This window comes from Mobula birostris, chromosome 13 (genome assembly GCF_030028105.1).
Source record: "Mobula birostris isolate sMobBir1 chromosome 13, sMobBir1.hap1, whole genome shotgun sequence".
NCBI classification, from domain to species: Eukaryota; Metazoa; Chordata; class Chondrichthyes; order Myliobatiformes; family Myliobatidae; genus Mobula; species Mobula birostris.
The window spans coordinates 108,580,728-108,598,855 of NC_092382.1; the positions used below are offsets into that span (position 1 = coordinate 108,580,728).

At 49.3% G+C, this 18,128-nt stretch overlaps 1 protein-coding gene across 5 annotated transcripts in view; it reads right to left on the reverse strand.

Annotated features, from left to right (window-relative positions):
* Positions 1–18,128, reverse strand: part of LOC140207315 (C-type lectin domain family 17, member A-like) — a 94,984-nt gene that overhangs the window by 16,884 nt on the left and 59,972 nt on the right. For 4 of the 5 annotated variants that reach the window (XM_072275821.1, XM_072275823.1, XM_072275819.1 and 1 more), the window contains 2 exons: positions 12,785–12,901; positions 4,536–4,691 (listed from right to left, as the gene is read on the reverse strand). In XM_072275821.1, coding sequence (XP_072131922.1) covers positions 4,536–4,691; positions 12,785–12,901 — 273 coding nt within the window. The remainder of the gene's footprint in view (positions 1–4,535; positions 4,692–12,784; positions 12,902–18,128) is intronic. The other variant, XM_072275822.1, reaches the window with a different exon arrangement.

Sequence of the window (18,128 nt, forward strand, 5' to 3'; positions counted from 1 at the left end):
CAGACTGAATCTCCCTCCACACCGTCCCATCACACACTCCCGGGAGCAGACACAGAGTGAAGGTCTCTCTACACTGTCCAATCACACACTCCCCGGATCAGACACAGACTGAATCTCCCTCTACACCGTCCCATCACACACTCCCGGGGTCATACACAGAGTGAAGCTCCCTCCACACGTTCCGATCACACACTCCCGGGGTCAGACACAGAGTGAATCTGCCTCCGCACTTTCCCATCACACACTCCCCGGGTCAGACACAGAGTGAATTTCCCTCTACACCGTCCCATCACACACTCCCGGGTCAGACACAGAGTGAATCTCCCTCCACACGGTCCCATCACACACTCCCGTGATCAGACACAGAGTGAAGCTCCCTCCACACCGTCCCATAACACACTCCCGGAATCAGACACAGAGTGAATCGCCCTCCACATCATCCCATCACACACTCCCGGGGTCAGGCACAGAGTGAATCTCCCTCCACACTGTCCCTTCACACACTCCCGGGGTCAGACACAGAGTGAAGCTCCCTCCACACGTTCCGATCACACACTCCCGTGGTCAGACACAGAGTTTCGCTCCCTCTACAAAGCTTCGTCACGAACTGCCTTGGTCAGACACAGAGTGAATCTCCCTCCACACTGTCACATCACACACTCCCGGGGTCAGACACATGGTGAAGCTCCCTCCACACGTTCCGATCACACACTCCCGTGGTCAGACACAGAGTTTCGCTCCCTCTACAAAGCTTCGTCACGAACTGCCTTGGTCAGACGCAGAGTGAATCTCCCTCCACACTGTCCCATCACACACTCCCGGGGCCAGAAACAGAGTGAATCTCCCTCCACACCGTCCCATCACACACTCCAGGGGTCAGACACAGAGTGAATCTCCCTCCACACCGTCCCATCACACACTCCCGGGGTCAGACACAGACTGAAGGTCCCTCCGCACGTTCCGATCACACACTCCCGTGGTCAGACACGGAATGAATCTCCCTCTCCACCGTCCCATCACAGACTCCTGGGGTCAGACACAGAGTGAAGCCCCCTCTGCAACGTCCCATCACTCACTCCCGGATTGAGACACAGAGCAAAGCCCACTCTACACCGTCCCATCACACACTGCCGGGGTCAGACACAGGGTGAATCTCCCTCCACACCGTCCGATCACACACTCCCGGGGTCAGACACAGAGTGAATCTCCCTCCACACTGTCCCATCACACACTCCCGGGGTCAGACACAGACTGAAGGTCCCTCCGCACGTTCCGATCACACACTCCCGTGGTCAGACACGGAATGAATCTCCCTCTCCACCGTCCCATCACAGACTCCTGGGGTCAGACACAGAGTGAAGCCCCCTCTGCAACGTCCCATCACTCACTCCCGGATTGAGACACAGAGCAAAGCCCACTCTACACCGTCCCATCACACACTGCCGGGGTCAGACACAGGGTGAATCTCCCTCCACACCGTCCGATCACACACTCCCGGGGTCAGACACAGAGTGAATCTCCCTCCACACCGTCCCATCACACACTCCAGGGGTCAGACACAGAGTGAATCTCACTCCACACCGTCCCATCACACAATCCCGGGGTCAGACACACAGTGAATCTCCCTCCACACCGTCCCATCACACACACCCGGTGTCAGACACAGGGTGAATCTCCCTCCACACTGTCCCATCACACACTCCCGGGGTCAGACACAGAGTGAATCTCCCTCCACACGTTCCGATCACACACTCCCGGGATCAGGCACAGAGTGAAGCTCCCTCCACACGTTCCGATCACACACTCCCGGGGTCAGACACAGAGTTTCGCTCCCTCTACAAAGCTTCGTCACAAACTGCCTTGGTCAGACACAGAGTGAATCTCGCTGCCCACCGTCCCATCAAACACTCCCGGGGTCAGACACAGACTGAATCTCCCTCCACAGCATCCCATTACACACTCCCGGGGTCAGACACAGAGTGAATCTCCCTCCACACGTTCCGATCACACGCTCCAGTGGTCAGACACAGACTGAATCTCCCTCCACACCGTCCCATCACACACTCCCGGGAGCAGACACAGAGTGAAGGTCTCTCTACACTGTCCAATCACACACTCCCCGGATCAGACACAGACTGAATCTCCCTCTACACCGTCCCATCACACACTCCCGGGGTCATACACAGAGTGAAGCTCCCTCCACACGTTCCGATCACACACTCCCGGGGTCAGACACAGAGTGAATCTGCCTCCGCACTTTCCCATCACACACTCCCCGGGTCAGACACAGAGTGAATTTCCCTCTACACCGTCCCATCACACACTCCCTGGGTCAGGCACAGAGTGAATGTCCCTCCACACGTTCCGATCACACACTCCCGGGGTCAGACACAGAGTTTCGCTCCCTCTACAAAGCTTCGTCACGAACTGCCTTGGTCAGACACAGAGTGAATCTCCCTCTACACCGTCCCATCACACACTCCCGGGTTCAGACACAGAGTGAAGCTCCCTCCACACCGTCCCATCACACACTCCCGGGTCAGACACAGAGTGAATCTCCCTCCACACGGTCCCATCACACACTCCCGTGATCAGACACAGAGTGAAGCTCCCTCCACACCGTCCCATAACACACTCCCGGAATCAGACACAGAGTGAATCGCCCTCCACATCATCCCATCACACACTCCCGGGGTCAGGCACAGAGTGAATCTCCCTCCACACTGTCCCTTCACACACTCCCGGGGTCAGACACAGAGTGAAGCTCCCTCCACACGTTCCGATCACACACTCCCGTGGTCAGACACAGAGTTTCGCTCCCTCTACAAAGCTTCGTCACGAACTGCCTTGGTCAGACACAGAGTGATTCTCCCTCCACACTGTCACATCACACACTCCCGGGGTCAGACACAGAGTGAAGCTCCCTCCACACGTTCCGATCACACACTCCCGGGGTCAGACACAGAGTTTCGCTCCCTCTACAAAGCCTCGTCACGAACTGCCTTGGTCAGACACAGAGTGAATCTCCCTCCACACTGTCCGATCACACACTCCCGGGGCCAGACACAGAGTGAATCTCCCTCCACACCGTCCCATCACACACTCCCGGGGTCAGACACAGAGTGAAGCTCCCTCCACACGTTCCGATCACAGACTCCCGGGGTCAGACACAGAGTTTCGCTCCCTCTACAAAGCCTCGTCACGAACTGCCTTGGTCAGACACAGAGTGAACCTCTCTCTCCATGGCTTCATCAGACATTCCACCGGTCAGACGTCGCGCTCTTCCGGGGTCAGATACCGGGTTTTACTCCTTCCACACCGTCTCAAACACAGAGTAAAGCTCGCTCCATAACACTTGTCACACAGTCCTTGGCTCAGAGATCAGAGATCGCTCTACAAAGTCCCATCACACACAGCCTTGCTTAGACACATTGTGAATCCCCCTCTCCGCGTTCCCATCACACAGTCCAGCGGTCAGAAGCGAAAAGAAACTCCCTCAGCACACACGACAAGTGTCAGAGGGAGGGTGATTCTTCCTCTACAACTTCCAACACACCACTGAGCAAAGTGTCAGACACAGAGGAAAGCTCCATCCACACTGTCCCATCACACACTCCCGAGGCTAATACAATGTGAATCTCCCTCCTTACGTCCCAACGCACACTCCCGTGGTCAGACACAGAATGAATCTCACTCCACACAGTCCCATCACACACCCCCCAACCCGAGCCTAACAAAGTGTGAACCTCCCTCCTTACGTTTCATCACACACTCGCTGGCGAACCACAGAGTGAAGCTCTCTCTGAATAGTCCCCACACCCCCCTGTGTTCACACACAGAACGAAGTTCCGCCTTCATCCTCCCATGGCACACTCACTGAGTCAGACTAACTTCACAACACCCAGTCACACATAGTGAGAATGCCCCTCTGCACTGTCCCATCACATACTCCCGGAGTCAGACACAGACGCTCTCTCTTTCTACGAACCCATTACACACTCCGGGAATCAGATACACTGTGATGCTCCCTCAACACCGTCCTATCACACACTCGCGGTTTCCGTCAAAGAGTGAAGCCCCCTCTGCAGCGTCCCGTCAGACACTCCAGGATTCAGAGTGAAACTCTCTCTCCGCCATGCCATAAAACCAATCAGGGGTCAGACATGGGGTGAATCTCTCTGGGCCCTGTCTGATCACACAACCCGCCTGTCAGACGCAGAGTGAATCTGGATCCATACCGACCCATCAGTGATTCCCGGAGTCAGATATGAAGTGAAGCTGTAATGTTACGTCTCACAATCCTGTGGTCAGACACAGAGTGAATCCACCACCAAAACGTCCCGTCACAGTCTCCTGGGTTCAGTGTCAGAGTGAAACTTCCTCCACGATCACACACTCATCCGTCAAACACAGAGGGAATTTCCTTCCATACCATTTCTTTACATACTCCCGATGTCAAGCACAGAGTGATGCTTCCTCTCTCTCTATCCCGCCCTGTGACGAGGGGCGGGTTAAAGAGGGGGATGATGCCTCACCTCTTCTGCTGGTCAACAATTCACAGATTTGAGCCATGCTGTCGTTGACCAATTTGTACTTCGTTTCCATCTGAGTGAACTGGTGACGGAGATCAGATATCTCAGATATCGTGGATTGAAGGCTTGAGTTTAACTGAGACTGACGAATCTGTGATACTGAGAGAGATGGTGAAGGATGTTCAGCGTTTACAGTGACACGTGAGTCAGCATTACGCTACCGAGCGGGTCACAGAGAGTGTTGTGTCAGTGTCACGTTAAGGTTGTCACAGTGAGAGGCGTCGGCCTGTCGTGTCATGCTAAGGTGTATATTAATGTGTCGGTGAAGGTTATGTTGTTGTCACAATGAGGGTCTGCGTCAATATCATGCGGGTTATATTCGAGTTGCTGTGAAGGACGTGGCGGTATCACCGTGATAGGTGACTCTGTGCCCCGGCGACAGACGTGCCGGGCCACAATGCAGTGTACCTCGAGGTCACGGCGAGGGAAATGTCAGAGTAAGGGGCCTGGTACTGTCACGGTGAGTGGAGTATCTGTGTCATGGTGTGGGGTGTGCTTGTCTCACAGGGAGGAATGTTTTTGTGTCACGGTGAGAGACATGTCATTGTCACGGTGGTTGTAACAGTGTCAGGCTGAGGTGTTTTGGTATCACGCTAAGAGGTTTGCCTGTGTCAGAATGAGGTGTGGGTAATTGCCTCTGTGAGCGGTGCATCGGCGTTATGTTGAGCGGTGATACTGTCTCGGTCAGGGGTGTTACAGTGACTTCTGAGTCTTTGTCTCGAGGCGGTGCGGATCACGTCGAGGAGCGTGAATGTGTCACAGTGTACGGTACCTCAGTGTCACAGTGAAAACCGTGTCGGGGTCATTTTGAGGTGTGTTTCGCTGTCGCCTTGAGGAGTTTATCAGTAACACGGTCAGTGGGAATGTCGATGTTACAGTGAGGGGTACGTTGCGGTCAGTGTGACTGCCACGGGTGTGTCAGGGCGATGTTCCGTGTCCGTGTTGCGGTTAGGAGTGTATCTGTGTCTCGTTGAAGGTCGTGACCCTGATACGGTGACTGAATTGTTCACGTTCTGGTGAATGGCGTGCCGGTGTCACGGTGAGTCTTAATTGTGTTACGGTGAGTGCCGTGTCTTTATCATGGTTATAAGCCATATGACCATAAGACAAAGGAGCAGAAGTCGGCCATTCGGCCCGTCGAGTCTGCTCCGCCATTTTATCATGAGCATTACCATTCTCCCATTTAGTCCCTCTCCCCCGCCTTCTCACCATAACCTTTGATGCCCTGGCTACTCAGATACCTATCAATCTCTGCCTTATATACACCCAATGACTTGGCCTCCACTGCCGCCCGTGGCAACAAATTCCGTAGACTCACCACCCTCTGGTTAAAAAAAAAAAAAAAAAAAAAAAAAAAAAAATCTTTGCATACAACAGGAATTCTGCAGATGCTGGAAATTCAACCAACACATATTAAAGTTGCTGGTGAACGCAGCAGGCCAAGCAGCATCTGTAGGAAGAGGTGCAGTCGATGTTTCAGGCCGAGACCCTTCGTCAGGACTAACTGAAGGAAGAGTGAGTAAGGCATCTCTGTTTTGAATGGGCGCCCTTCAATCCTTAAATCATGCCCTCTCGTACTAGACTCCCCCATCATGGGACACAACTTTGCCACATCCACTTTGTCCATGTCTTTGAACATTCGAAATGTTTCTATGAGGTCTCCCATCATTCTTCTAAACTCCAAGGAATACAGTCCAAGAGCGGACAAGCGTTCCTCATATGTTAACCCTCTAATTCCCAGAGTTATTCTAGCAAATCTTCTCTACACCTTCTCCAACGTCAGCACATCCTTTCTCAAATAAGGAGCCCAAAACTGCCCACAGTACTCAGATTGATGTCTCACCAGCGCCTTATAGAGCCTCAACATCACATCCCTGCTCCTATACACTGTTCCTCCAGAAATCAATGCCAACATCGCATTCGCCTTTTTCACCACCGACTCAACCTGGAGGTTAACCTGAAGGGTATCCTGTACGAGGATTCCCAAGTCCCGTTGCATCTCAGAACTTTGAATTCTTTCCCCATTTAAATAATACTCTGCCCGTTTACTTCTTCGACCAAAGTCCATAACCATACACTTTCCAACATTGTATTTCATTCGCCACTTCTTTGCCTATTCTTCCAATCCATCCAAGTCTCTCTGCAGACTCTCCATTTCCTCAGCACTACCGGCCCCTCCACCTATTTTAGTTTCGACAGCAAACTTAGCCACAAAGCCATATATTCCATAATCCAAATCGTTGATGTACATTGTAAAAAGAAGCGGCCCCATCACGGACCCCTGTGAACACCACTCGTAACCGGCAGCCAACCAGAATAGGATCCCTTTACTCCCACTCTCTGTTTCCTGCCAATCAGCCAACGCTCTATCCACGTATATAACTTTCCCGTCATTCCATGGGCGCTCATCTTGTTAAGTAGCCTCATGTGTGGCACCTTGTCAAAAGCCGTCTGAAAATCCAAATATACAGCTTTCTCTGCATCTCCCTTGTCTACACTACCTGTAATTTCCTCAAAATATTTTAACTAAGTTTGTCAGGCAGGATTTTCCTTTAAGGAATCCATGCTGAGTTCTGCCTATCTTGTCATATGCCTCCAGGCACTCTGTAACCTCATCCTTGACAATCGACTCCAACAACTTCCCAAACACCGATGTCAAGCTAACATGTCTATAATTTCCTTTTTGCTTCCTTGCCCCCTTCTTGAATAGCGGGGTGACATTTGCTATCTTCCAGTCCTCCGGAACCATGCCAGAATCTATCGAGTTTTGAAAGATCATCGCCAGTGCCTCCGCAATCTCCACAGCTGCTTCCTTCAGAACACAAGGGTGCATTCCATCTGCTCCGGGAGATTTATCTACCTTTAGACTATTCAGCTTCCTGAGTATGTTCTCTGTCGTAATTGTGACTGCGCACACTTCTCTTCCCTGCCAGCCTTGAGTGTCCGTTATACTGCTGATGTCTTCCTCAGTGAACACTGATGCAAAATACTCGTTCAGCTCCTCCGCCATCTCCTTATCTCCCATTACAATTTCACCAGCATCATTTTCTATCGGTCCTATGTCTACTCTCACCTGTATTTTGCTCTTTATATACTTGAAAAAGCTTTTAGTATACTCTTTGATATTATTTCCTAGTTTCCTTTCATAGTTAATCGTTTCCCTCTTAATGACCTACTTAGTTTCCTTTTGGAAGCTTTTAAACATTTCCCAACCCTCTATCTTCCCACTATTTTTTGCTTCCTTGTATGCCGTCTCCTTTGTTTTAACTTTGGCTTTGACTTCTCTTGTCAACCACGGTTGCATTCTTTTTCCATTCGAAAATTTCTTTTTTTTTGGAATATACCTGTCTTGCCCCTTCCTCACTTCTCGCATAAACTCCAGCCACTGCTGCTCTGCCGTCTTTTCCGCCAGTGTCTCTTTCCAGTCAACTTTGGCTCGTTCCTCTCTCATGCCGCTGTCATTTCCTTTACTCCACTGAAATACTGACACATCGGATTTCGGCTGCTCTTTCTCAAATCTCACAGTGAACTCAATCATGTTATGATCACTGCGTCCTAAGGGCTCCCTCACCTCAATCTCTCCAATCACCTCCTGTTCATTACACAATACCCAATCCAGTACAGCCGATCCCCGAGTGGGCTCAACAACAATCTGTTCTAAAAGCCATCTCGCAGACATTCTACAAATTCTCTCCCTTGAGATCCAGTGCCGACCTGATTTTCCCAATCCACTGGCATGTTAAAATCCCCCACAATTACAATAACACTGCCGTTCTGACAAGCCTTTTCTATTTCCAGTTGTAATTTGTGGTCCACATCACTACAGTTGTTTGGAGGCCTATAAATAACTGCCATCAGGGCCCTGTTACCCCTGCGATTTCTTAGTTCAACCCATAAAGATTCTGCACCTTCCGATCCTATATCACCTCTTTCTAATGATTTAATATCATTTCTTACCAATAAAGTCACGCCTCCCCCTCTGCCTACCTTCCTATCCTTCCGATACACTGTGTATCTTTGGACGTTCAGCTCCCAGAGACATGCATCCTTTAGCCAGGTCTCAGTGATGGCCACAATATCATACCTGCCAATCTGTAGCTGTACAACAAGATCATCCACCTTATTCCTTATGCTGCGTGCATTTAAGTACAACACCTTAAGACCAGTATTTGATACATTTTGATTTGATTTTACTGCAACTTTATTGCACTGCGACTCATCCCAATGGCTACAAATTTGCCCCATCACCTGCTTGTCTTTCCTGTCTTCTTTACTGCTCACTATCTTAGATTTATTTCTGTTTTCCCTTTCCTCCGTTCTATCATTCTGGTTCCCATCCCCCTGCAAAATTAGTTTAAACCCTCCCTAACAGCTCTATTAAACTTTCCCGCCAGGATATTGGTCCCTTCGGGTTCAGGTGTAAGCTGTCCTTTTTGAACAAGTCATACTTCCCCCAGAAGAGATCCCAATTATCCAAGAATCTGAAGCCCTGCCCCCTACACCAGTCTCTCAGCCACGCATTCATCTGCCTGATCCTATCATTATTGCCCTCGCTAGCACGTGGTATTGGTAGCAATCCCGAGATTAATACCCTGGAGGTCCTGCTTCTCAGCTTCTTTCCTAACTTCTGGAAATCTCTCTTCAGAACCTCCTCCTTTGTCCTATCTATGTCATTGGTACCAACATGTACCAAGACAACTGGCTGCTCACACTCCCTCTTTAGAATATTCAGGACCTGATCCGAGACACCCCGTACCCTGGCAGCTGGGAGGCAACACACCATGCGGGTATCTCTGTCAGGCTCACAGAATCTCCTGTCTGTTTCCCTGACTATGGAATCCCCCACGACTACCGCATGTCACTTCTCCCTCCTTCTCTCCTGCACAACAGCGCCAGCCTCATTGCCAGAGACCCGGTCACTGTGGGCGTCCCCTTTCAGGTCATCCCCCTCAACAGCATCCAGAACAAGACATTTGTTGCTGAGGGGGACAGCCACAGGTGTGCTCTCCATTATCCGGGCATTTCCCTTCCCTATCTTGACAGTGACCCAGTTTTCTGACCCCTGTAGCCAAGGGGTGACTACCTCCCTGTAGCTCCTGTCTATCACCTCTTCACTTTCCCTGATAAGCAGTAGGTCATCAAGTTGCAGCTGCAGATCCCTAACACAGTCTCTGAGAATCTGCAACTCGGTGCACCTGGCGCAGATGCGGCCATCAGGGAGGCTGGAGGTCTCCCAGGATTCCCACATCTGACACCCTGAACAAAGCTCTAACCCTGCAGGCATGTTATCTAATTCTACAGGAATGAAACAGGAAAAGTAAATCTACTCACCCACTTACCTCGCCAAACAGACGAACTTTTTAAAATCGTTAGCTCGTACCGTTAGCTGTGAGAGCCCTGCTGTTCCTGTCTGTTCGGGCCGATTCACGAAAGGGGTGGGGTGGGGAGAAAAAAAAAGAGTTGGCACTTCACTCTCGCTTCTTCCCGTTGAAGCCAAAGCCCTACATTCCGCTGCCCGCTCCGACAGCTGCCCGCTGTATAGGGTGGTCTCCTTTTTAAACTCGTCGAGTGGTCCTGATGACGTCACGCGCCTGCGCAGTCTCGCCCTTTTAGCACTCGAAGAAGTTTAAAAAAAACTGCCTTCCTTCAGAGTTCAGCTCCCGCGACGCTCTGTAGTCCCGATCAAAGGACAGCCGTTGGTAGCAAACCTGCCTATTTAAACTTTCCGCGCGGTCCTGCTGACGTCACGCGCCTCCGCAGTCTCGCCCTTCCTGCATCTCTCCGGATCTTTTTCCTCTCAACTTAGTATGATCTGCAAACTTAGATACACCACACTCGGTCCCCTCTTCCTGATTATTAATTCATATTGTAAAATTTTGCGGGCCCAACACCATCTGCTGCCACACACCACTCAGCAATGATTGCCAACCCAATAATATCCATGTACCCCAGCTCTTGTTTTCTATCAGTTAACCGATGCTCTACGCATGTAAATACAACACCCCTAACTCCGTATCTTATGCCGACCTTATCGAATGTTTTTTGGGATATCCAAGTAAATAGCGTCATATCTTCCCCTCTATTCACTGCGCTCGTTACGTGCTCAAACTGTTTGTTGAACAGGATCTGCTTTTGAAGAATCAATGCTGCGCTTACCTGATGGGTCCATTTCATTCCAGATGCCTCGCTATGTCTTCTTTAGTGATAGCCTTAAGCATTTTCCCAAATACAGATGTTAATCTAACCAGCCTATAGTTAACTGCCTATTGCTTACGTCCATTTTTGAATACCGACGTGACGTTCGGTTCGGCGTCTTCCAGTCCGCTGCGACCTGCCCAGAGTCCCGAGAGTGTTGGTAAACCATCACCAAAGCCTCAACTGTAACTTCTGCCTTTTCATTCAGCACCCTGCGATGCTTTCAATCCGGACTGAGGCTTGTTTATGTTCCGGCTCACAGGTTTGCTCAGCTGTTGTATTGAGGTCCTCAAATCCCAACGCATCCATAACGTCTCTCTTTAATATGATAGGCACGGACTCCACCGTGAATACGACACAAGACAGTCATTGAACGCCTCTGCCGTTTCCTCATTACCCTAAACAAATTCCCCTCTCTCTTCCTCCAAGAGATCTACATTCACTTTGACCATTCTTTCCTGCTTTAGATAATTACAAAAAAAAACTTTTTTCTATCCAATTTTAATTGTGTGCTAGTTTACTTTCATAAAACTCTGGTCAGGCCACACTTGGTAAAGCTCTATAAAACTCTGGTTAGACCACACTTGGAGTACTGTGTCCAGTTCTGGTCACCTCACTATAGGAAGGATGTGGAAGCATTGGAAAGGGTACAGAGGAGATTTACCAGGATGCTGCCTGGTTTAGAAAGTATGCATCATGATCAGAGATTAAGGGAGCTAGGGCTTTACTCTTTTGAGAGAAGGAGGGTGAGAGGAGACATGATAGAGGTGTACAAGATAATAGGAGGAATAGATAGAGTGGATAGCCAGCACCTCTTCTCCAGGGCACCGCTGCTCAATACAAGAGGACATGGCTTTAATGTAAGTGTTGGGAAGTTCAAGGGGGATATTAGAGGAAGGTTTTTTACTCAGAGAGTGGTTGGTGCGTGGAATGCACTGTCTGAGTCAGTGGTGGAGGCAGATACACTAGTGAAGTTTAAGAGACTACTAGACAGGTATATGGAGGATTCTAAGATCGGGGTTTATATGGGGGGCAGGGTTTGAGGGTCGGCACAACATTGTGTCTGACCCCAGCAGTGTGTGATGGGGCGTTGTGGAGGGACGTTCATTCTCTGTCTGACGCCAGCAGTCTGATGGGACGGTCTGGAGGGATTTCCACTCTGCGTCTGAGCGCGGGAGTGTGTTACGGGACGGTGTGAAGGGAGCATCACTCTGTGTCTGACGCCTGGACAGTGTGATGGGAGCATGTGGACAGAGATTCAGTCGGTGTCTTAACCTGGGAGTTGGTGATGGGACAGACTGCAGGGAGATTCACTCTGTGTCTGATCCCGGGAGAGTGTGATAGGACGGTGTGGAAGGAGCTTCACTCTGTGCCTGACCCTGGGAGTGTGTGATGGGACGGTGCGGAGGGAGATTCACTCTGTGTCTGACTCCGGAGTGTGTGATGGGCCGGGCGGAGGGAGATTCACTCCGTTTCTGACTCAGCAGTGTGTTTTGGGGCGGTGTACAGGGAGATTCACTCTGTGTCTGACCCCAGGGTGTGCCGGTGTCCCGAGTAGAGGACCGGCGGGGTCACGGTGAAGTGTGCGTCAGTGTCACGGTGAGGCGAGTGTCGGTGTCACGGTGAATGGAATATCATTGTGACGGTATGGAGCGTGTTGGTGTCACGATGAAGACGGCATAGGTTTCACGGTGAAGTGTGTGTCAGTGTCACGGGTTGGGTCGTGTTAGTGCCACGTTTTTGTGAGCATCAGTGTCTCGGTCAGGCGGCTGTCGGAGTCGCGATTTGGGGCGTGACGGTTTCAGGATGTTGGGCGTGCTGTTGTCAAGGTGCTGGACGTCTCGGTGTCACCATGAGGTGAAATTCAGTGTCACGGTGAGTAATGTGTCAGTGTCACGCTGAGCGGCGCGTCGGTGTCACTGTGAGGCTTTACGCCCAGGTTTCATTCGACACTGTTTGTTTACAGTCTGATTCCACCCGGAGCCCGTCCGACTCACCATAGATCGAGAGCCCGGCCACTATCGCGATGAGGATGGACATAATTAGGCAGAGCAGGTAGACCTTCCGGCATGATCTGCTTCCAATGCTCTTTTTCGACTCCTGTTCAGGCGCACCTGCAGAGAGCCCATTCAATGTGTATGTGAACTCAGCCGTCTTCCCCACTAGCATTCCCTTCCTCCTACCATCCGTGTTCCGTCCTTCCACCACGATTACTCCCTCCCTCTCTCAATCTCATCTACTTTCAACCGTCATCGCCGAGTGTCCAACTTCCTTGACTTGGGTTTGGCTGACAGGTGTCTGACGGATTCCAGAGATCAGTCAGATCTCCCCTGGGCCTCCTCCGTTCCAGAAGAAATAACCCGGGTGTCTGACCTCTCGTTGTAACACATGCCATCGAATCCTGGCAGCGTCCTGTTAAACCTCTCCGGAGGCTGCCCAACGCCTTGAAATCTACTGATGATGTGGTGACCAGAACTGTATACAATACGCCCGATTCAGCCAAACTAGTGATTTTCATAAAGTTGCAACATAGCTCCCTGACATTTGTACTCAATGCCCCGAATAATTAAGGTAAGGATGCCATAGTTCTTCTTCACCATCCCATCAAACTGTGAAGCCATGTTCAGGGAGCTATGAACATAGACCCCAAGATCCTCTACCCATCTAAAGTCAGGACATGTTCCGCACATCATTGTGGTCCGAACGGCCTGTATTGTGCTGTGAGTTTTCTATAACCATATAAACATATAACAGTTACACCACGGAACCAGGCAATCTCGGCCCATCTAGTACGTGCCGAACTCTTACTCTCAACTGGTCTCACCGACCTGCACTCAGCCCATAACCTTCCATTCCTTTCCTGTCCATATATCTATCCAATTTAACTTTAAATGACAACATCGAACCTGCCTCAACCACCTCTCGTTCCACACATCTACCGCTCTCTGTGTAAAGAAGTTCCCCCTCGTGTTACCCCTGAACTTTTGACCTTTAACTCTCAACTCACGTCCTCTTGTTTGAATCTCACCCACTCTCAATGGAAAAAAAAAGCCTATCCTCGTCAACTCTACATATCCCCATCATAACATTAAATACCTCTATCAAGTCACCCATCAACCTTCGATGCTCCAAAGAATAAAGACCTAACTCGTTCAAACTTTCTCTGTAATATGGAGATGAATCCAGGTAACATTTTAGTAAATCTCCTCTGTACTCTCTCAATTTTATTGACATCTTTCCTATATTTCGGTGACCAGAACTGTACACAGCACTCCAAATTTGGCCTTACCAATGCCTTAAACAATTTTAACATTACATCTCAACTCCTATACTCAATGGTCTGATTTAGAAAGGTCAGCACACCAAAAACTTTCTTCACCACACTATCCACATCAGATTCCACCTTCAGAGAACTATACACAATCATCGCTAGTTCCGCTGTTCTACTGCAGCCCTCAATGCCCTGCCGTTTACCATGTATGTCCTGTTTTGATTAGTCCTGCCAAAATGTAGCAGCTCACATTTTTCAGCATTAAACTCCATCTGCCATCTTTCAGCCCCTCTTCTAACTGGCCTAAATCTCTCTACAAGCTTTGAGAACCTACTTCATTATCCACAACGCCAACTATCTTGGTTTCATCTGCATACTTACTAATCCAATTTACCACACCATCATGCAGATCATTAATACATATGACAAACAATATTAGATTAATATAAATACCAGTACAGATCCCCGAGTTATGGTTATCCACCATTACTCTCTGGCGTCTCCCATCCAGTCACTGCTGAATCCATTTTACTACTTCGATATTAATGCCTAACGATTGAACCTTTCTAACTACTGAACCTTTCTAACTAACCTTCCATGTGGAATCTTGCCAAAGGCCTTACTGAAGTCCATATAGACAACATCCACCGCTTTACCCTCGTCAACTTTCTTAGTAACGTCATCAAAAAAGAAAAGCAATAAGATTTGTCAAGCATGACCTTCCACGCACAAATCCATGTTGACTGTTCCTAATGAGAACCTGTCATTCCAGGTAGTTACATATACCATCTCTAAGAATATATTCCATCAATTTACCCACCGCTGACGTCAAACTTGCAGGCCGATAATTGCTAGGTTTACTCTTAGAACCCTTTTTAAACAATGGAACAATATGAGCAATACGCCAATCCTCCGGCACCATCCCCGTTTCTAATGACATTTGAAATATTTCTGTCAGAGCCCAAGCTACTTCCACACTAACTTCTCTAAAGTTCCTGGGGAATATCTTTTGTGGACACGGAGACTTATCCACAAATATATTCCTTAAAAAGAGCCAGTACCTCCTCTTCTTTAATCGTCATACTTTCCATAACTACCCTTCTTGTTTCCTTTACCTTACACAATTCAATATCCTTCTCCTTAGTGATTTCTCTTTTGGCTCCGCACATAACCGTCCACTCTGATTCTCTAAGGGACCAATTTTATCCTTCACGATCCTTTTGCTTTTAATATTCCTGTTGAAAGCCTTTGGATTTATTTTCACCATAGTGCGCAAACAGTCTCGTATCCCATTTTAGCTTTTCTAAGTTCTTTCTTAAGATTCTTTTTACATTATTTATATTCATCGAGCACCTCATTAAATACAAGCTGCCAATATTTATTGTAGATCCTTCTCTTTTTTCGGAACAAAGTTTCAATATCCCTTGAAAGCCATGGCTCTCTCAAACTTTTAAACTTTCCTTTCAACCTAACAGGAACATAAAGATCCTGTACTGTCATAAGGGGGTGGCTGGGTACGGACCCAAGTGAAAGACACAGACACGGAAGTACCAGGGACATACTAGGATACAGGGCGAAGGCAAGGACATGGAAACGAAAACCGGGAACCCGGAACAGGACAGGACAAGAGAGCTAGGAGCCCAGGGATTGGACTCCGAGCCAGAGACTGGGCAAGGACCCAGAACCTGTGCCTTGCCTCTGGCTCGGACCCCAGAACTAGGGAATGACGTGACTAGGCTGGCAGGAAAGACGAGGATGGAGTCTTCAGGCTCGTGGCGAGGCTTGAGGCCAGAGACTTGAGGCGAGGCTTGAAACCAGAGTCTTGAGGACGGGCTTGAGACCATAGATTTGAGGCGAGGCTTGAGGCCAGAGACTTGAGGCGAGGCTTGAAACCAGAGACTTGAGGACGGGCTTGAGGCCATAGATTTGAGGCGAGGCTTGAGACCAGAGACTTGAGGCAAGGCTTGAGACTTGGGGTCTTGAAACTTAGCCTGGGCGGGGCGCGGTACTCCTAGGCAGGGCGCCGTACTCCTGAACAGGGCGCGGATCACCTGGGCAGGGCGCTGATCTCCACCCAACGGAGGCGAGGGACAGGAAGGGGTAGAACCAACCGCAGGGTAACAGCAATCTGGCCTGACTTACCCTACGCAGACAAGGGACAGGAAGAGACAGAACCCACCGCAGTGTCACGGCAATCTGGACTGGCTTACCCCACAGGGGCAGGGACATGGAAGGAACAAGGTTCAGGGTGGTTCCAGGACAAGACTTCAGGCGAGACGAGGCGAGAGTTACCAGTAAGATAAGACAAGGTTTCAGGCAATGCAAGGCGAGGCAAGAAATTCAGGCGAGGCGAGAGTTACCAGCAAGACAAGGCAAGGCTCCAGGCGAGGAAACAGAAGGCAGGGGAATGGATACAAGGAGTAAGGACAGGAACAATCCAGCCGCCACGCCCTCGCCCCTGGAGGTATTTAAGCAGCCAGCTCCAACGAGAATCAGCTGCCTCCATTAGTGCTCAACACGAACAGAAACAGGAAAACCTGGAGCATGGTCGATGGACCGGACCGTGAACCGGAATGCGGACTTCACGGACCGGACTATGACAGTACCCTTAAAATTTCACCTTTAAATGACCTCCATTTCGGTCGTACATCCTTCCCATAAAACAAATTATGCCAATCCACTCCTTCTAAATCCTTTCGCATATCCTGAAAGTTGGCCTTTCTCCAATCAAAAATCTCAACACTGGGTCCAGTCCTATCCTTCTCCATATTATATTGTAAATAATGTTGTTGTGATCACTAGACCCGAAGTGTTCCCAACACATACCTCCGTCACCTGCTCTATCTCATTCCCTGACAGCAGATCGAACACTGCCCCTTCTCTAGTTGGTACTTCTATGTATTGCTGCCAAAAGTAACTACCTTGCACACATTTGAAAAACTCCAAACCATCCAGCCCTTTTACAGAATCGAACTTCCCAGTCTATGTGTGGAAAATTAAAATCTCCTACAACCACAACCTTGTGCTTGATACAAATATCTGCTATCTCCTTACAAATTTGCTCCTCCAGTTCTCGGTCTCCATTAGGCGGTCTATAATACACCCCTATAAGTTTCAATACACCTTTCGCATTCCTCGATTGCAACCAAATAGCCTCCCTAGACGAGTCCACTAATCTATCCTGCCAGGGCACCGCCGTTATATATTCTCTGACAAGCAATGCAACACCTCCGCCTCTTGCGCCTCTTATTCTATCACATCTGAAGCAACGAAATCCTGGAATATTTAGTTGTCAATCACATCCCTCCTGCAACAAACTTTCACTAATAGCTACAACATCATATTTCCAGGTATCAACCCATGCACTAAGTTCATCCACCTTTCTTACAATGCTCCCAGCGTTAAAATAGATGAATTTAAGAAACTCTCCACATCCTACTCTCTGCTTATCCTTCATGGAGCAAACAACGTTGTTATCTTTTTCTTCCTTCTCTCCTGCATCTTTGTTCGGAGTGCTCCAGATCTCTGTCCCCTGCCTATTCTCCCTCACACACTGTCTACGAGCTTTCTATATTTGTGAATTAACCTCCTCTCTCCCAGTCTCTTCAATTTGTTTCCCACCCCCCAACCATTCTAGATCAAATTCACTTCAGTAGCCTTCGTAAATCTCCCCGCCATGATATTGGTCCCCTCTAGGATTCAAGTGCAACCTGTCCTTTTTGTAGAGGTCACACGTGCGCCAAAAGAGGTCCCAATGATCCATAAACTTGAATCCATGTCCCCTATTCCAGTCCCTCAGCCACGCACATATCTTCCCCCTCACTGCATTCCTACTCTCACTGTCGCGTGGCACAGGCAGTAATCCCGAAATTACTACATTTCGGTCCTTTTTCTCAACACCCTTCGTAACTCCCTATATTCTCCTTTCAGGACCGCTCCCCTTTTCCTACCTATGTCATTGTTTACCTCTGTGTACCACGACCTCTGGTTCCTCTCCCTCCCTTCAGGATATCTTAGACGCCATCAGAAACATCCCGGACACTGGCACTAAGGAGGCAGGCTACCATCCA